At 33.9% G+C, this 15,787-nt stretch overlaps 1 protein-coding gene across 3 annotated transcripts in view; it reads left to right on the top strand.

The window, feature by feature from the left end:
* Ythdc2 (YTH N6-methyladenosine RNA binding protein C2) overlaps nucleotides 1–5,842 on the top strand; it is an 80,729-nt gene extending 74,887 nt beyond the window's left edge. For all 3 annotated transcript variants that reach the window (XM_058585984.1, XM_046465824.2, XM_046465825.1), the window contains exons 27-29: nucleotides 1,469–1,672; nucleotides 2,401–2,583; nucleotides 3,992–5,842. In XM_058585984.1, the coding sequence (XP_058441967.1) occupies nucleotides 1,469–1,672; nucleotides 2,401–2,583; nucleotides 3,992–4,072 (468 nt within the window). In that variant the 3' untranslated portion in view covers nucleotides 4,073–5,842. The remainder of the gene's footprint in view (nucleotides 1–1,468; nucleotides 1,673–2,400; nucleotides 2,584–3,991) is intronic.
* The last annotated feature ends 9,945 nt before the right edge of the window (nucleotides 5,843–15,787 follow it).

The following is a 15,787-nucleotide window of genomic DNA, read 5'->3' as shown; positions in this document are numbered from 1 at the left end:
GAGCGCGCTACCACTTGAGCCACATCCCCAGCCCCTCTTACTGCTTTTAAGATTTCCTCTTTTTAACTTATTTTCAGCAATTTGATTTTTTTATATGACTTGGTCTGGTTCTATTTATGTTTTTTAGTTTATCTATTTATAATATTCATCAATTTTAGAAATTTATGACTACTATAACTTTACATATTTTTCATCTCTTTACCCAAAAGGGTAAACCTCTTTTGGGGAACTCTGGATACACAATTGATTTCTTTCTGCAGGTCAGAAATAATCTCTTAGTTTTTGTCAGTCATTTTTCTCTTTTTGCTTTATTTTGGATATTTTTATTGTTGTGTCCCTATGTTTACTGATATTTTTAATTTTGGTGTCTTACCTACCTTTCATTCTTTACAATGTGTATTCAAATATTATATTTTTATCTCTAGAAGTTTCCTTTGCGTCTTCAAAAAATAGCTTCTATTTCTCTTAGTAATGTTCATGACTTCTTCTGCCTTCTAGAACATTGTGAACACATTTATAATAGCTTCTTTTAAATTCATGTCTCCTAAATCTGCCATATCTGTTTTTTTTTTTCCCCTGGTTGTAGGTCATACTCTCCATTTTCTTTCTATTTCTTATCGATTTGTTTGGCTGGTAGATTTTTGTTGTATTCCCTTAGTGTTAGTTTTTATTTTGTTATATAGTTTAATTTCAATCAATTTAATTCTTTTGTGGTTTGATTGTAAACAGTATTAGAGTAGGTTCACAGCAGTCTTCATTTTAGTATTAATCTAGTTCTGGTACTAAGTTATGACCCTTTTGTGTATCTTTGCCGTGTCATGATGTGTCTGTTCTGGCTGAAGATAACATGATATATTACCAGCCATGTGTGAGCTGTGGGAATTATTTGGTTGATTGCTTTCCTAGCTCTAGCATATCTTTTTTTCCCCTTCAGTTATATTCTGGTTAGTACTTAGCTAAAATTTTATGCAGTTCCTCTGGAGCTTGCTTTCTGTGCAACTCCCTTCCATCTAATACCTTGCCATGTAAATTATAGCTATCTTGGTCTATAACCTCTTATCTCTGCATTTGCAATTCAGTGAGACTACTGGACTCTTTTGAGCTTCTCTTTGTTACCTGGAAACTGCCTCCAAAAGTAAGCTGGAGTAATCTTAGTTTTGCTTTCAGAATTTGAAAGTTCATTAAAGCATTTTCTGGAAATTCAAACGGAATATAAATTAAAGTTGATAATCCAGGATACTTTCCTGACGAGGCATTTTGTATGCTTTGAAAATGAGTACTTGTTTTTGACTCTTTAACTTCAATTTGATTGGGCCTTGTGTAGATTTTCAGGCATGATAGAGCTATTTGCCTTTGTTGAATATTTGGTAAAATATTTAGTTTATTTGTTTTTGAAGATGTTATTTAATGGAGCCATTGGTTTTGAAAGGTCAATTTACCTTTCAAGAACTTATGCATTCTCTTATAGGGCTCAAAATCTCCTTCACCAAGACCAAACATGCCTATTCGATACTTCATAATGAAGAGTAGCAATCTGAGAAACCTTGAAATTTCTCAACAAAAAGGTATCTGGTCTACAACCCCTAGTAATGAGCGGAAGCTAAATCGAGCCTTTTGGGAGAGCAGCATGGTTTACTTGGTATTTTCTGTTCAAGGATCTGGACATTTCCAGGTGAGCCATCCTGAAACAGTAAAATGAGCTTGTTCTGGCTGTAGGTTACACCATACAGATAAAAAGAAAACAAAATCTGGCTTTTTATTGCATCATAAGGCAAGAAAAGCCTTTTTCTTAATTAAGGATTAGGAATGTTTTACATCTCTTCAAGGGGTGCTAGAACTGGAATCTCTTTGTTTTTGCCTTGTCTTATCACAGCTTTTCTAGATGAACAGTTTTTTCTTCTGAAGACAATTTTGGATTACTAGTTCTCTGTGGATTAAAAATAATGAGAAGCATGACCTTTTGGTTATGCTTAAATTAAATAGGCCAAGAAAGTATTAATAATGAAGAAACCATGTTTTGTAACTCTTCTTGACTTACTATACATCTGAATTTACAAAATAATGAATTTGCTATTTGATATTCATTATAATTTTTAGAAATAAAAGTTAAGAGGTTTGATTATACTTGTTATATGATAATGTGGGCTTAGAACTATTGATATATTATTTGTAAACTGTTAATATTTGGAATTAGGCTAGAATTGGTCTTTCCTCTAATATTTAGCAATAAATCCTTATATAAAAAAAAATCACAAAGTAGGTCTTTTGTTGTTTTTTTGAGTGTACATTACTTTCATATTACATCTTTACCTTAAAATTTAAAAACTCAGCCTTAGCAGATAAATTTATATATTTTAATATCATCCTGCCTCTACCCTTTCCCCCTAATTTTACCTACAGGGATTTTCCAGGATGTCTTCTGAGATAGGAAGGGAGAAGAGCCAGGACTGGGGCTCAGCTGGACTAGGAGGAGTATTTAAGGTGGAGTGGATACGAAAAGAAAGCCTTCCCTTTCAATTTGCACACCATCTACTAAATCCTTGGAATGACAACAAAAAAGTACAGATAAGCAGAGATGGGCAGGTATACACTGGCATTTAAATATTTTCTTTTCTTTTGCTATTAGTGCTTAGAGGAGAAAATGTGCAAATACAAATTATATATTCCATGTGTACATGGAAAACATTTTGATATACAATAGAGCTGGTGTAAAAGTTGATTGAAAATGTGTCTTATGTAGTTCATTGCTTTTTTAACATTTCATAAATTTTGCTTCTTACTGTAATTGCTTACAGGAAGTCTTTCAAAAAAGTCATTTCATGGAGGTTTCTGTTGTCTTACTCACTAAGAAATGATTAAAACTGAGTGCAAATAGGACCTAACTTTCCCTATGTTCATATGTGAATACATGACCAGTGAAACTCCACATCATGTATAACTGCAAGAATGGGATCCTAATTATAATAAGTTATACTCCATGTATGCCTAATATGTCAAAATACACTCTACTGTCATGTATATCTAAAAAGAACAACAATAATAACAACCACAAAGAACTTGCCAGAAGGAAAAACTTGAAAAAAAAAAAAAAAGCTGAGTGTAATCCTGAGGTCATTTGATTTAAGTCTCAAATAACGATAGTATTTAACTTCTTTTCAGTTTTAACTATGTAACGTGAATAAACAATCTTTTAATATTCTACTAGCCTTTGTTTTTATTACATTTTGTTTGCCTTGGTGATGCTGTTTATGAGCGTTTTAAGCCAATCCCAGTGGTGGGAATTAACATATAGCACCAAACACCAATGCTTGCTGCTTTATATAGCTTATTAGTTCTTAGAAATAAAGGGAGTTATTAGTCAAATTTTATGTAAAAGAAAAGAGACTCGGAGATTCGTTTTGCCTACTAAGATCTCACAGCTAATTATTTATTTGAGTCTTTGTGTCCCATTTCTCATCACCATGGGAAAGGTGTTAGTTTTTTTTTTTTTTTTTTATTACTCATGCTGTTGGAGGACTATAAAGTGACATTCTTTTCACTTCCATAATATTTTATAATAATGATATTGAAATAAATTTAATTTAAATAGTTCCTAAGATAAGAAAGTTTCTTGAAAAAGACCTGAGAACATCTGATTAGGCTAGATTTCACAATAAGCCTTTGGAAGTTCAAGTTGAGTGCTTTTGCTAAATCTGTTCTAAAAACAAAACAAAATCCATTATTTCTAGATAGACAGAATCCTAGGAAAACTCTATGAAAATTTGTCCATTTTGTCACAAAAGCTGAGGTATTTTCAGATTGTGGTTACTTCATATATCTTAAAGCAAAGAATTAAAATAATGTGGACCATAGGATTTTAGCATGTCCTGGTAGAAAAATGAAATTTAAAGTGATTTCTTTTTAACATTCTTATTAGTATGGATTTTGGTGACTAAAAAATATTTTCATTCCACTTCTTTTTTATATTTATTTTGACTTTTCATTTACTTAGGAACTGGAACCTCAAGTTGGTGAACAGTTGCTCCAGTTATGGGAACGCCTTCCATTGGGAGAAAAAACCACAACTGATTGACACTTAGGTTTATACCATGCTTGACTTCAAGTACGGCAATGTTTGTTACCACTAGGATGACCTTCAGATTATTTATCTTTTTTTTTTTTATTCTTCCAGAATTCTTATAATACATATGAGAACATCATACGTATTATAACCACTGAATGCACTTTCAAAAACTGAGATAAGGTTGTGCGTGCGCCATGAATGGGTTTTTCTGGTTTAGAGTGTTGCTTCAGAATTACCATCTTAATTTATAAGAGAAAAGGATCTTTTAAGTTTTTTGTAGTGACCATTGGGAATGATTATGTAATGTTAATTATATGTTTATAATGAATAAAATAGTAGTAGTTTCAACTATTTGGCACAACAGTAATTATTTTTAAAAAACTTAATTTGAAGCTAAACATTTCTTTAAATGATTTCATTACAACACTTGCTTATGACTTTTTAATGCAGGACAGGCCTGAATATATCAGTACATGTGAGCACCATTTTAGAGGAGACAACTCTTAATATTTATCATATAAAAACAACAAAATTCTAAAAATAGTGGGTGTTAATTAAGGGCTATTTATTCTGCCATTTTTAACCTCAGATGCATTAAGAAAAAAGGGAGGGATATTCTTTTTCTGTGATTATGAATGCAGTTATATCTGAAGAAAGGCAGAGTTCCTTCCTGGTTTTGATCAGATCAGATTAAGTGTTAAGTTTCATTCCTGGATGTGCCTGTTTTATCCTGATGTTCACCATACCTCTTCCTTTGTTCCTCTCATGTAAAAACCTTCACATACCTCTTTTGTGAACACAGTAATTATGACCACTTTGTTTTGGTTACAGAAACTTGATTTATACAAGTTAAAAATTCAAACAAATTTATACACATTTTAAAAAGTGCTCAGCAGTTATTGGTAGTTTGGTTACTATATGTCTTTGAAACTAAAGCTCACAAGGACTACAATTCCAAATGCCTTCTTCCATTTATCTTTCAATTTCTCCCTTTTTTTGCATTTATGGTTTAATAAGTGGGGAATTTTTACCATTTTTTGCAAACATGCACTAATGCCAAATCTCATATTTCTTGCTATCTCAGTATTTAGTTTGATGTCTTTGTGAAGTGTTGATGAAGTTTCCTTAGAGGCTTTTTGAAGGGAAAATTTAGAGGTACAGGAAAAAATGAATGAAATGTCTTGGTCACTCGACTCCATAACAACAGATTTGATAGTACTTCTCATATGAGTCATTGTTATAAAAAGATATAAATCTTACTTAAAGGCAAAAAACAAAAACAAAACTAAGTTATCTGCTTCTGTATTTGAGAACAAAGAAGTGAAAAATCATGGGTCAACATAAAATCTTGAGAACCCTTCTACTTTCTCTGGGAAAACATTGTATATTGGTGCATTAGTTTAGACTGTCAGCTGTGATTTTTGCCCGTATTAGTAGTTCTTAGGTTTTTTTTTTTTTTTTTGTACTTGGAGAATACATGTAAATTGAGCCTATGTAAATTATGTTCCATTGTGTATGTGTATTACATTTCTTTTCTTACTGTGTTTTCCTGATAATGTATACTTTTTAAGGTATTTACTTAGTAGTTCATAGTGTTCTAAATTTGGAAGGACTTCTAAAGAATAAAATTTGTTTTAATATTCTGTTTCCTAATGTCTAGCTCTATATGTAAGTAATGGACTTGTTGGTATTTAAAGTGAATACAATTTGAATGTAATTAAAATGCTGTTTGGGAAAGACATAAATTTAAATATACTTATTAAATGAAATTTCATTGAATTAGTCAGATCTTGTCATTTCTGATATCATCTAATAGGACTCAGGTAACAATGATCAATAATATTCCCTGAGATATTAGTGAATTTCAGATACCTTGAAGAATAAATACTACATTGATACAGAAGGTGGTAGTTTTATATCTGTATCTGCCCCATGGCAAAAATTTCAAAATTTTTTACTATAAAATCTTTTAAATATTAATAAAATATTCAGAAATAACATTTAAGTACCTTGCACTGAAATGTTAGTATTTTTCCATTAAGAAAACAGCACCTGCCAAATACTTCTCATGTAGTAGTAGTACCTAAGACACTTGGCTTCCATCAGTCTACCTGTAAGGAAAATAAAAGGAGACGCAGAGGCAGGAAAAGACGTGGCTGCCCCTCCAAGCAGCTGTGTTTATTTATATCAAAAGTTATATTAGATAGTTAGTACCATGACTACATTATTATTTAGTATTCCTTTAATCCCAGGTGCTAGATAATTGAGATCAAAGTCCAGGCTGATTAAGACACAGAGCCCATTTCTCTAAGGACATTACCATAGAAACTAGATACTGCACCAGTTATCTTACTAGCTTCAACGAGAAACTGCTGAGTATTCCAAGCATGGGAAATGGAGTGCAAGTTGCCCACTAGGAGTTTGCTCACTAGAGGAATGCTTCCCTGTACATTTCCATGGTCAGAATGACTACAAGTCCCTATATTCCCAGGAGCTATGTGACTGAGATGAGGGTCAAAACTGATAAGACTCCGACACAAGAGTTTCCTTGTGAAGAACATTGCTACAGCAGCCAGACATCCTATGTCTTTGCACAGGCGTTTCCCAGCAGCCAAGCATTCTGTGTCTTTGCACAGAAACTTCCTAGCAACCAGGCATTCTGTGTCTTCACAGAAACTTCCTAGTCACGAAGCATGCCACAATCATGAAGTTTATCAGAGATCCCAAACACAGTACCCCTATATCCATCAGTATTTGTTTTCACTAATTTACTGAGAGTAGTTCATTTCCCTTTACTGATAATAAATACGTATTTAATTTCATGTACAGTGGCATACTAAGATATATCTGGTACAGTTCTTGCTGTCGAGGAGGAGCTAATGTTCTTGTGGGTAACAATTTTATTTGGTATAGTGTGGCACCATTAAATTGATGAAACCAGGTGTTAAAACATTTAAGAGGAGGGCAGTTATTAAAAAACTCACAATATTCTATATATTCTTAAGAATATAGAGAGATTTTGTAAAAAGTTAAAACTGTAGTGAAGACTTGGGAAAAAAAGGTATTTTAGGGAATGTATAGTTCATCATAGCTACCTTACAAGATTTTTTTGTAAGAGTTTTACCATGTGCAACATAATGTTTTTAAGAAAAGCCAAGAAATGATAATTAAATTTAGGGGATCTTGATTTAGTGTACAGATAGTCCTGTTAAAAAGACTTCCTTGGCTCCCACACAGGGTCTGATTGTAGATAAGTAGTTTTGTAATAGGTCTCAAGAATCTGCATGTTTAACAGATGTATCTGGTGCTGTTAATTCAAATGGACCATGGATTATACTGAAACAGATTGATAAAATCAAAGGTGTTCTTGGATATATTTTAGAGTTCACATGACATCAACCTGAAATATTCACCATTATTTGTCCTGTGCAATGAAACCATGGAGATGAGTGGAATAATAAAAGTAGAGGTATTTAATGCGTGCATTGAGATTGTTGTAAGAGGTACCATGTTACATCAAGAGCCCTGGACGTGAGTCATAATACCTGCATTTGAGGACAAACTTCAACACGAAATATGAAAGCAGGTCTTTCTGACCTCTGATTTTCATTTGTGAAAATAGTGTCTTCCCTATCTGTTTCACAGAATTTCATTGAAAGAATCGAATGAGAGTGTTTGGAAAACTATGTACAGTGCACAATTATTAAGTATTTAGTGTTATTTTAACATTGTCTGTTGGCACTTAAATGTAGTAGATCCCTAACATGTAGTTATATTTCTTCAATAATTAGGTGTTCAGTGTGTTAGTTATATCCTAGGATCTGTTGCAGGCTAGAGTATAGAAGTGAACAAATTCTTCCCCTCATGGAGCTTCTATTATAATAAAATATCTCTGTTAAGACTATCTTGAATCAAGTTGTATTATATAGGAAAGTATACTATGTATACAATAATAAAAAGACTTCAAGTTCCTTTGAAATATGAATATAAAAGTGAAGGGCCCCAAATTTGTATATTTGGTAGTCATCAACAGAAATGATATTTGAACAATAATTTGGCAGGGTAAGGGGGCTGTTTAAGGATACTATCCACACCTTTCTAAGAAGAATTGTTCTTCAAGTAGAAGAAAACTAGAATGTCTAATCCCAAAGAACAGGAATCAAACTGTTTGATCAAGTTGATCCTATTTGTCATGCTACAAAACTGGATTTGTGAAGATGTTTCATCTGAGAAGATATGTCTGTAGATTCAGTTATTTTGAATGTTAGGCTGGAATGTCTTCTAATGATAGAACTGTGTGAAGGCTGCCTATTAAGAAGCCTGATTTAATTTGGGTTACCTGTGTATTTAATGATTGTTTAAAAGTCACACCTGTTCCTTCAATTTCTAAGAAAGGAAGAATAACTTTTGGGGGAATTTTTATTTTTGGAGAAGGTTCTGTGTGTGCTCAGCTTAAATCTTCCTGAATTCTACATCTGTATGATTTTTACTCAAAATACAATTTCTTTGGAAGCAATGGATAATCTAAATTTAAAACAAAGTTAGTAGGAGATTATTTAAATGCTAAACCCTCATCTCACTTTTTTATGAAATATGTGAAGTATAATCAAGATATTTGAGCGTAGTACACTAATGGAGATAAGCTCTTGCAGATACTTTAATTTTTCTGCTGTGTATTTCTATACACATACATTCCATTTCTTTATCTAATTGAAACAATGCTTTACATGCATATTGAAATTCAGAAAATTAATGTTTGATAAATACTTTCAAGTCTTCTGTTATCAACTTGAAAATTAAAAATGGTTTATCAGTGTATTTGACACAAGTCAGATAGTTCTTATTTAGCCAGTTGAAAAAAATGACTAATCAATGAGAAAGTAAACCTAGAATAACAAATATGTACTTGTTGCCTATATTGTGTGCTCACAGAGACAATGAAGAAGAGGGAAATTTACAGTGGGAACAGGTCTTTGGAGTCTTATTTTCATAGTGAAAAATAATACCATTCCTGTCTACAATGGTCAGTCAGTATTAGAAATGGGCTCCCAACTTAGCATACTATAAAAGCTTTTCTAAGTTACCTGCACAGAATCTTTTGGTGAATGTATGAAACTGATTTTTCATATTTTAATTAGCTTTGAGATACAAGAATCTACTATGCATTTATAAGAAAATGTCTATTTTAGGAAATAAAAGTATCTTAGAGATTATATAAAGGAATAGATGAATAGAAAAAATGTTGAGTTTTTGTGGGGCTGGGGCTGTAGCTCAGTAGTAGAGTACTTGCCTGGTACGTGTGAAGCACTGGGTTCAGTCCTCAGCACCACATAAAAATAAGTAAATAAATGTGTTACGTCCATCTACAATTAAAAATATTTTTTTTAAAGCATGAGGCTTATTTTACACTAGACCTGTTTTGATTGGGCAATTTAATACTGAGAATGAATACCTTTAAAATGCATAAATTATTCTAAGCAATTTCTCAAGGAAGCATTTCCTGATTTTTTATCATTCTGAACAAACAGTGGCAAAACAGTTACTCTATGATTAAATATTGAGGAAATGAAAGGCTTCAAAAAAGTATGGGATATTATAGCAACTCAGGAATCTGAGGCAAGAGGATCTCAAGTTCAAAGCCAACCTCAACAATTTAATGAGGCCCTAAGCAACTTAGTGAGACCCTGTTTCAAAATTTAAAAAAGGAGTTTTATTGGCTTAGTGGTTAAGTGTCCCTGGGATAATTCCCTGTACTAAAAAAAAGGGGGGGGGGAGGACTCCTAAATGCCCTCCCCACTCTTCATTGCCCCTCAATACAGCTTGCTGTCTGAATAATGGTAAATGTTATTTAAATTATCCCTTTCATCTGCTGAACATAGTTTATGAATCTAAGATTTAGCTTAATTCTTATTGTCTAATTTGTTATTTCTAACATCAGTTAAGTATGCACAAAAGAAGGAAAAGTAGTCAAGTCCCACTGATATTGTCTTTGTCATAATTTTTATGCTATATAAAAATTACATATATCTTCTCATCTTGTATTTCAAGAAAATACAAGGCAACACAAAACTACTCAGAAAAAGCAGATGAATGTAACAAGGGATATTGAGGTTTTCAGTTCCTTATATTTCCTTTTTTACTAACTAAATGTTCATTATGAGAATTGTATTTCCTTGGATCTAGTACTGAACCATTGTATTTTGTTCTTTTGAAAAGAGAAATGTATGTCTTTAATAGCTAACAACTTAATTGGAAATTATATTAAAGGCAAGTATGCTCACCACTATACCACCAAAACCACCCAGTTGGTAGTTATTTGAGTTCTGGATTGGGATGAAAATAACCTTTTTGAAATAATGCTATTATACATAGGTGTTTATATATAAAAATTGTAATGCAAAGTAGTACTATTGATGATTATTTCTTTGTAGGGGGATCGGAAGGACCAGAAAGAAACATCTTGTGATAGGAAATGTTTTCATTTCATAATATGTACATAAAGACTTATTTGCAGCTGAAGCCAATGTTAGATTTTATTGCTTTTTCCTAATTATTTCCTTCTTAAAGACTCTCTTCATATTTTCACAGATTTATCAGTTGCTGTCTTTTTCAGATTACCTGATACTTTGTTTAAAACTTACCCATAATTCATATTTGTTCCTTCTGATTCTGTGAGCAGCTTGGAGTTCCTGCAGCCACTCACTTTCTGATATGTCAGGATACTGCATTATGGGAACATTATTAAACAACCCAGCCTCACTTCCACGAATTACAGCAAAGATAATGAGAAAAGAATAATTTTAGATGAGTACTTCAAGACAGATTTATTTAAGAATTTGTGATCAGAGACTCATTCACTATTTAAAATCTTATATCCTTAGATAAAAGTCTTGAAGAATGAATAAGTTTCACCCCTGAATCAGTACCTGAGAAGAAAGATCACATTTAAACAGCTACTGTACAAGAGATCACACCTTCCAGTTTGGGCATACCAGAGCACATGTCAACACTATGCCCTAGAACTCTCTATTCATGGTTCCTCTTGTACCCAAGGACTATGCTGTTTAGTCTGTATGCTTTAGACTCCTGGATGCACTCCTGATATTCTAGCCCAAGGTAGACTCTCCTACTTGATTCATAAAATCTCAAACTCAAGTGTATTCAAAATGGCACTACTGTTCTTTCTCCACAACATGTTCCATCTAAAACTCTTTCCATTTGATGCTTGTTCAATTCTTTTATTAGTTCAGGCCAGAGATCTTGAAATCATCCCTGCCTTCTTTATTTAACTCATTATTCAATTCAGTCCAGCAATCAGAAAATTCTTTTGAGTCTACCTTAAAAAATACCTAGAATTCATGCCACAGTCTGGCTGGGCACAAAATCACGAGCCACTCAAACAGGAACAAACTTTATTTTTGAAACTCCCGCCAATGCCCTGTATGCTCCCGGGAAATATGCTGACCCACACACGCGGCGTTCTCCCGGGCCACACTACCCCAACAGGAAATCCCTCCTCCAGAATTCCCTCCTACCACACTTTCCCAACCAATGGGAACTCTTTGGGAGTCCCGCTAGAGCTCCAAAGTAGCAGGCCGAGGTGGACAGCAGGGGTCTAATATCCATTTGAATGCAGATCTTAACATAATCATATCATCTCAATGGCTTGCTGGTGTCACCTTTCAACCAAAAATGCCATACATCATTACTATTTGGCTATGGCTCTTAGCATCTCCCCCCTTCTGTTTAATTAAGCAACAAGCAATGTGGCTTAGGGACCGTGCCTGTTAGGTTGTCCAATTCAACATATGGTCCTTACCCGTCATCGGATGAGCTGACCTCTAGGCGTCAGCCTCCTGTCTTAGGTTGGTACCACTGCAATTGGATCATACCCATCACTGACTACCGGTCCAGCATACAGCCATACTTGTGGATAGGCCTATGCACCAGTTGGGGGGTGAGGTTCTTTGCCTCACCTCTGTTGGCCCCCAAATTTGGCCTTGGTGCCATTGGGGGGGTGAGGTTCTTTGCCTCACCTCTGTTGGCCCCCAAATTTTAGACCATCACTAGTAGAAGGGAGGAGGATACAGAAATGCCATGACACCAAGCCAATTGACGGCTCCTTTGGAAAAATTGTATCACCAGTGACACCATCAGCAAAGATACACCAGCACTACCACAATTCGCTGCATCAACAGATAGTTCACAATGCATACAAGTGATACATAGTCCAGGCAAGTTCTGCAAGCAGTTCAAAGCAGAGGAATCTATCAATATGTCCATTTCCTCCCAAAGTAAATCGACTCCTTGATTGAGCATTACTTGTTGAGTTATTATTCATTGATGCATCAGTTTATACAGTTTGTTGTGATAACTATCAAAGAAGCTGTAGTTTGGTTTCATCTTTGTCTTCACCGGCACTGGGATGAAGATAGGAATTCTGACGATGATGCTAAAAAAAAAATTATGTAACATTCCAACAGGTACTAAGAAAACAATTTTCTGAACAATTTACATTATTTTGAACAGAATTATTAAATATAATGAAAAGGAAAGGTGAGAGTAAACAAACAGATCTGTTAACCTCCTTATTTGTACACATTTTAAAACAATCCTCAACAGCTGTTTACTCAATTTAAATTAAGCCATTAAAATCACGTGAATAATATAAAAAAAATTCGGATCCATTTTATCATGAGCGCTCCTCATATATGATATATGGACATAGGCACATACAGACATACAACACAAAACAGAAGTGTGCACACATAACATACAACACATAAGACAATAGTAAAGGCCTTGTAGCTTTACCTGGGTGAAATCTCCATTGCAATGTTTAAAAACTCCACAGTCAAAAAATAAAACTGATCAGAAAAACATTAACCTAGGTCTGTATGAGCTCAAAAATAAAATAGAACTTTATGATGTGGGAAAAGGCAATAATAAAATAGATATTGAAAAAAGCATCCTGGTTAATCACTGTCACAGATGTAAGAATAGCCAAGCTGGAGCTCTGGATATTAGCTGTTATGGATTTGAGTCAAATCATCTTCTTTTTGCTCTGTAGAAATCACTTTGGTTAGTCTCTCTGGAATCCAAATCAGCTGCTGTTCTCCCTGTGGAAACACACAAACAGAACCCCGACTCCAGACAATCACTGGGTCAGGACCTTTCCATTGTCCTGTTAGAATATCCTTCCAAAGTACCTTAGGCTTATGTACATTTTTTGGATACATATGTCTTTCTGCAGCACTAAGTCCTGATGAATCCAAATTTAAAAAGTTTAGAGTAAAAAGGGTTATTTTAAGTTTATCTTTGGGGGATATATACCCCTTTCCAATTCCCTCTTTTTGCTTTAATAAGTACATTTTAATAGTTTGATGAGCTCTTTCAACTATGCCTTGTCCCTGTGGATTGTATGGAATTCCTGTTATGTGAGTAATGCCAAATGATGAGCAAAATTGTTTAAAAGAGGTGGAAGTATAACCAGGACCATTATCTGTTTTTAACTGTTTTGGAACGCCCACAATGGCAAAGTTTTGTAAGCAATGAGCTATAATATCTTTAGTTTTTTCTCCGGCATGAAGGGAGCCCATCAAAAATCCGGAAGAAGTATCAACTGTAACATGCAAATATTTTAATTTTCTAAATTCTGGCAAGTGTGTGACGTCCATCTGCCAAATACGGTTAGGTATCAATCCTCTAGGATTGACTCCAAGATTAACTTGTGGTAAAAAGGTCACACAATTTTGACATTGTTTTATTATATGTCTGGCTTGTTCCTTAGTTATTTTAAAGTGCTTTTGTAAAGTATTAGCATTGACATGGAACCTTTTATGAAAATTTATAGCTTCTTCTATTGTGGAGAAAATATGTATGTCATGTGTAGATTTATCTGCTAATTCATTGCCCAAACTAAGGGCTCCAGGCAATCCTGTATGTGCCCTGATATGTTCTATAAAGAATGGATCTTTTCTGTCCCAGATTAGACTTTGTATAGTGGAAAACAAAGAGAAAACAGTAGAGGAAGGGGAAATCCTATCAGCATCTTCAAGGGATACTATAGCATTTACTACATACTGACTATCAGAAAATAAATTAAATACAGAATCTTTAAACATCACAAAAGCTTGTAATACTGCATTAAGCTCTACTTTTTGAGCTGATTGTTTGGGTACTAAAAATGTAAAAGTTTGATCAGGGGTAACTACTGCTGCTGTACCATTATTTGACCCATCAGTGAATATATTTGGAGCATTCATGATAGGATTTTTTTTTTTTGTCATTTTAGGAAAAACTACAGAATGCGAAGACCAAAAAGACAACAAAGGATTAGATGGTAAGTGATTATCAAATGAAACATTAGATTTACACATGATTATTGCCCAAGTATTTAACTCATTAGCTAACTCATCAATTTGATCCATAGTATATGGAGTAATAATTTTATTGGGAGAAATTCCAAACACTCCCTTTGCTGCTCTTATTCCTTTGAGTATTAATTGTCCTACAGCCTCAGGATACCTAGTAAGAATAGTGTTAGGAGAATAAGATAAATGTATCCACAATAATGGACCTTCTTGCCAAAATACCCCTGTAGGAATATTTTTTGTTGGTAGTACAATAAATAATAAAGGCAAACTTATATCAATTCTATCCAAATGCATATTTTCCATATATGTTTCAATGATTTTTAATGCCTTTCTTGCTTCAGGCATTAACATGCGGGGTGAATTTGGATCTGATGGACCTTTTAGGATATCAAATAAAGGTCCCAACTCTCCTGTTGGTATGCCTAGATAAGGCCTTATCCAATTTATGTCTCCCAATAACTTTTGAAAGTCGTTCAGTGATTTGAATTGATCTACTCGTATTTGAATTTTTGGTGGACGGACCATGGTTGAGGATAATAGAACTCCTAAATAATTAATTGGAAGATTTAATTGTACTTTATCTATTGCTATCTCTAGATTATAATTTTTTAATAAATTTGTAAATGTGGCATAACATTCTAGCAATGTGTTTTTATCTTTATGTGCCAATAATACATCATCCATATAGTGAAATATTTGTAGTTCAGGATTTTGATTTCTAAGTGGCTGGATTGCTTTGTTAACATAAATTTGAAACATAGTTGGGCTGTTAGCCATCCCTTGAGGGAGTACTTTCCATTCATATCTCTGATCAGGACCTTCATGATTCAGTGCAGGGATAGTAAATGCAAAATGTGGACTATCCTCAGGATGAATTGGAATTGAAAAAAAAAACAATCTTTAATATCTATAGCTAAAACATACCAGGTTTTTGGCAAAGCAGACAATTGGGGAATCCCCGATTGAGCAGGTCCCATAATAATCATCTCATTATTAATGGCTCTTAAATCTTGCAATAATCTCCATTTACCAGATTTCTTTTTAATGACAAAAATGGGAGTATTATGGGGAGATACAGAAGGTTGTATATGTCCCTCCACTAATTGTTGTTTGACCAGGTCATGGGCTACTTGTATCTTTTCTTTAGTCAGGGGCCACTGAGGAACCCACACTGGTCTTTCTGATTTCCAAGTAATTTTGATTGTCTCAGTGGCCCTTTCTGAAAACCCAATCCATGTCTATTTATTCCTTGATCTATTTGAATTGGTGCTGTTATACCTTGTTCTTGTTCTCTTAATCTTTTTTCTTTCCTAAAGCCTTGTCTAGCCCTAGTAGTGGGTGCGTTAGG

Source organism: Marmota monax, unplaced genomic scaffold (assembly GCF_021218885.2).
Source record: "Marmota monax isolate L192 unplaced genomic scaffold, Marmota_monax_Labrador192_F-V1.1 WCK01_AAM20220418_F8-fsc00097, whole genome shotgun sequence".
Taxonomy (NCBI): Eukaryota; Metazoa; Chordata; class Mammalia; order Rodentia; family Sciuridae; genus Marmota; species Marmota monax.
The sequence above is the reverse complement of the archived record's forward strand: the minus strand, read 5'-3'. Positions and strand labels throughout refer to the sequence as shown.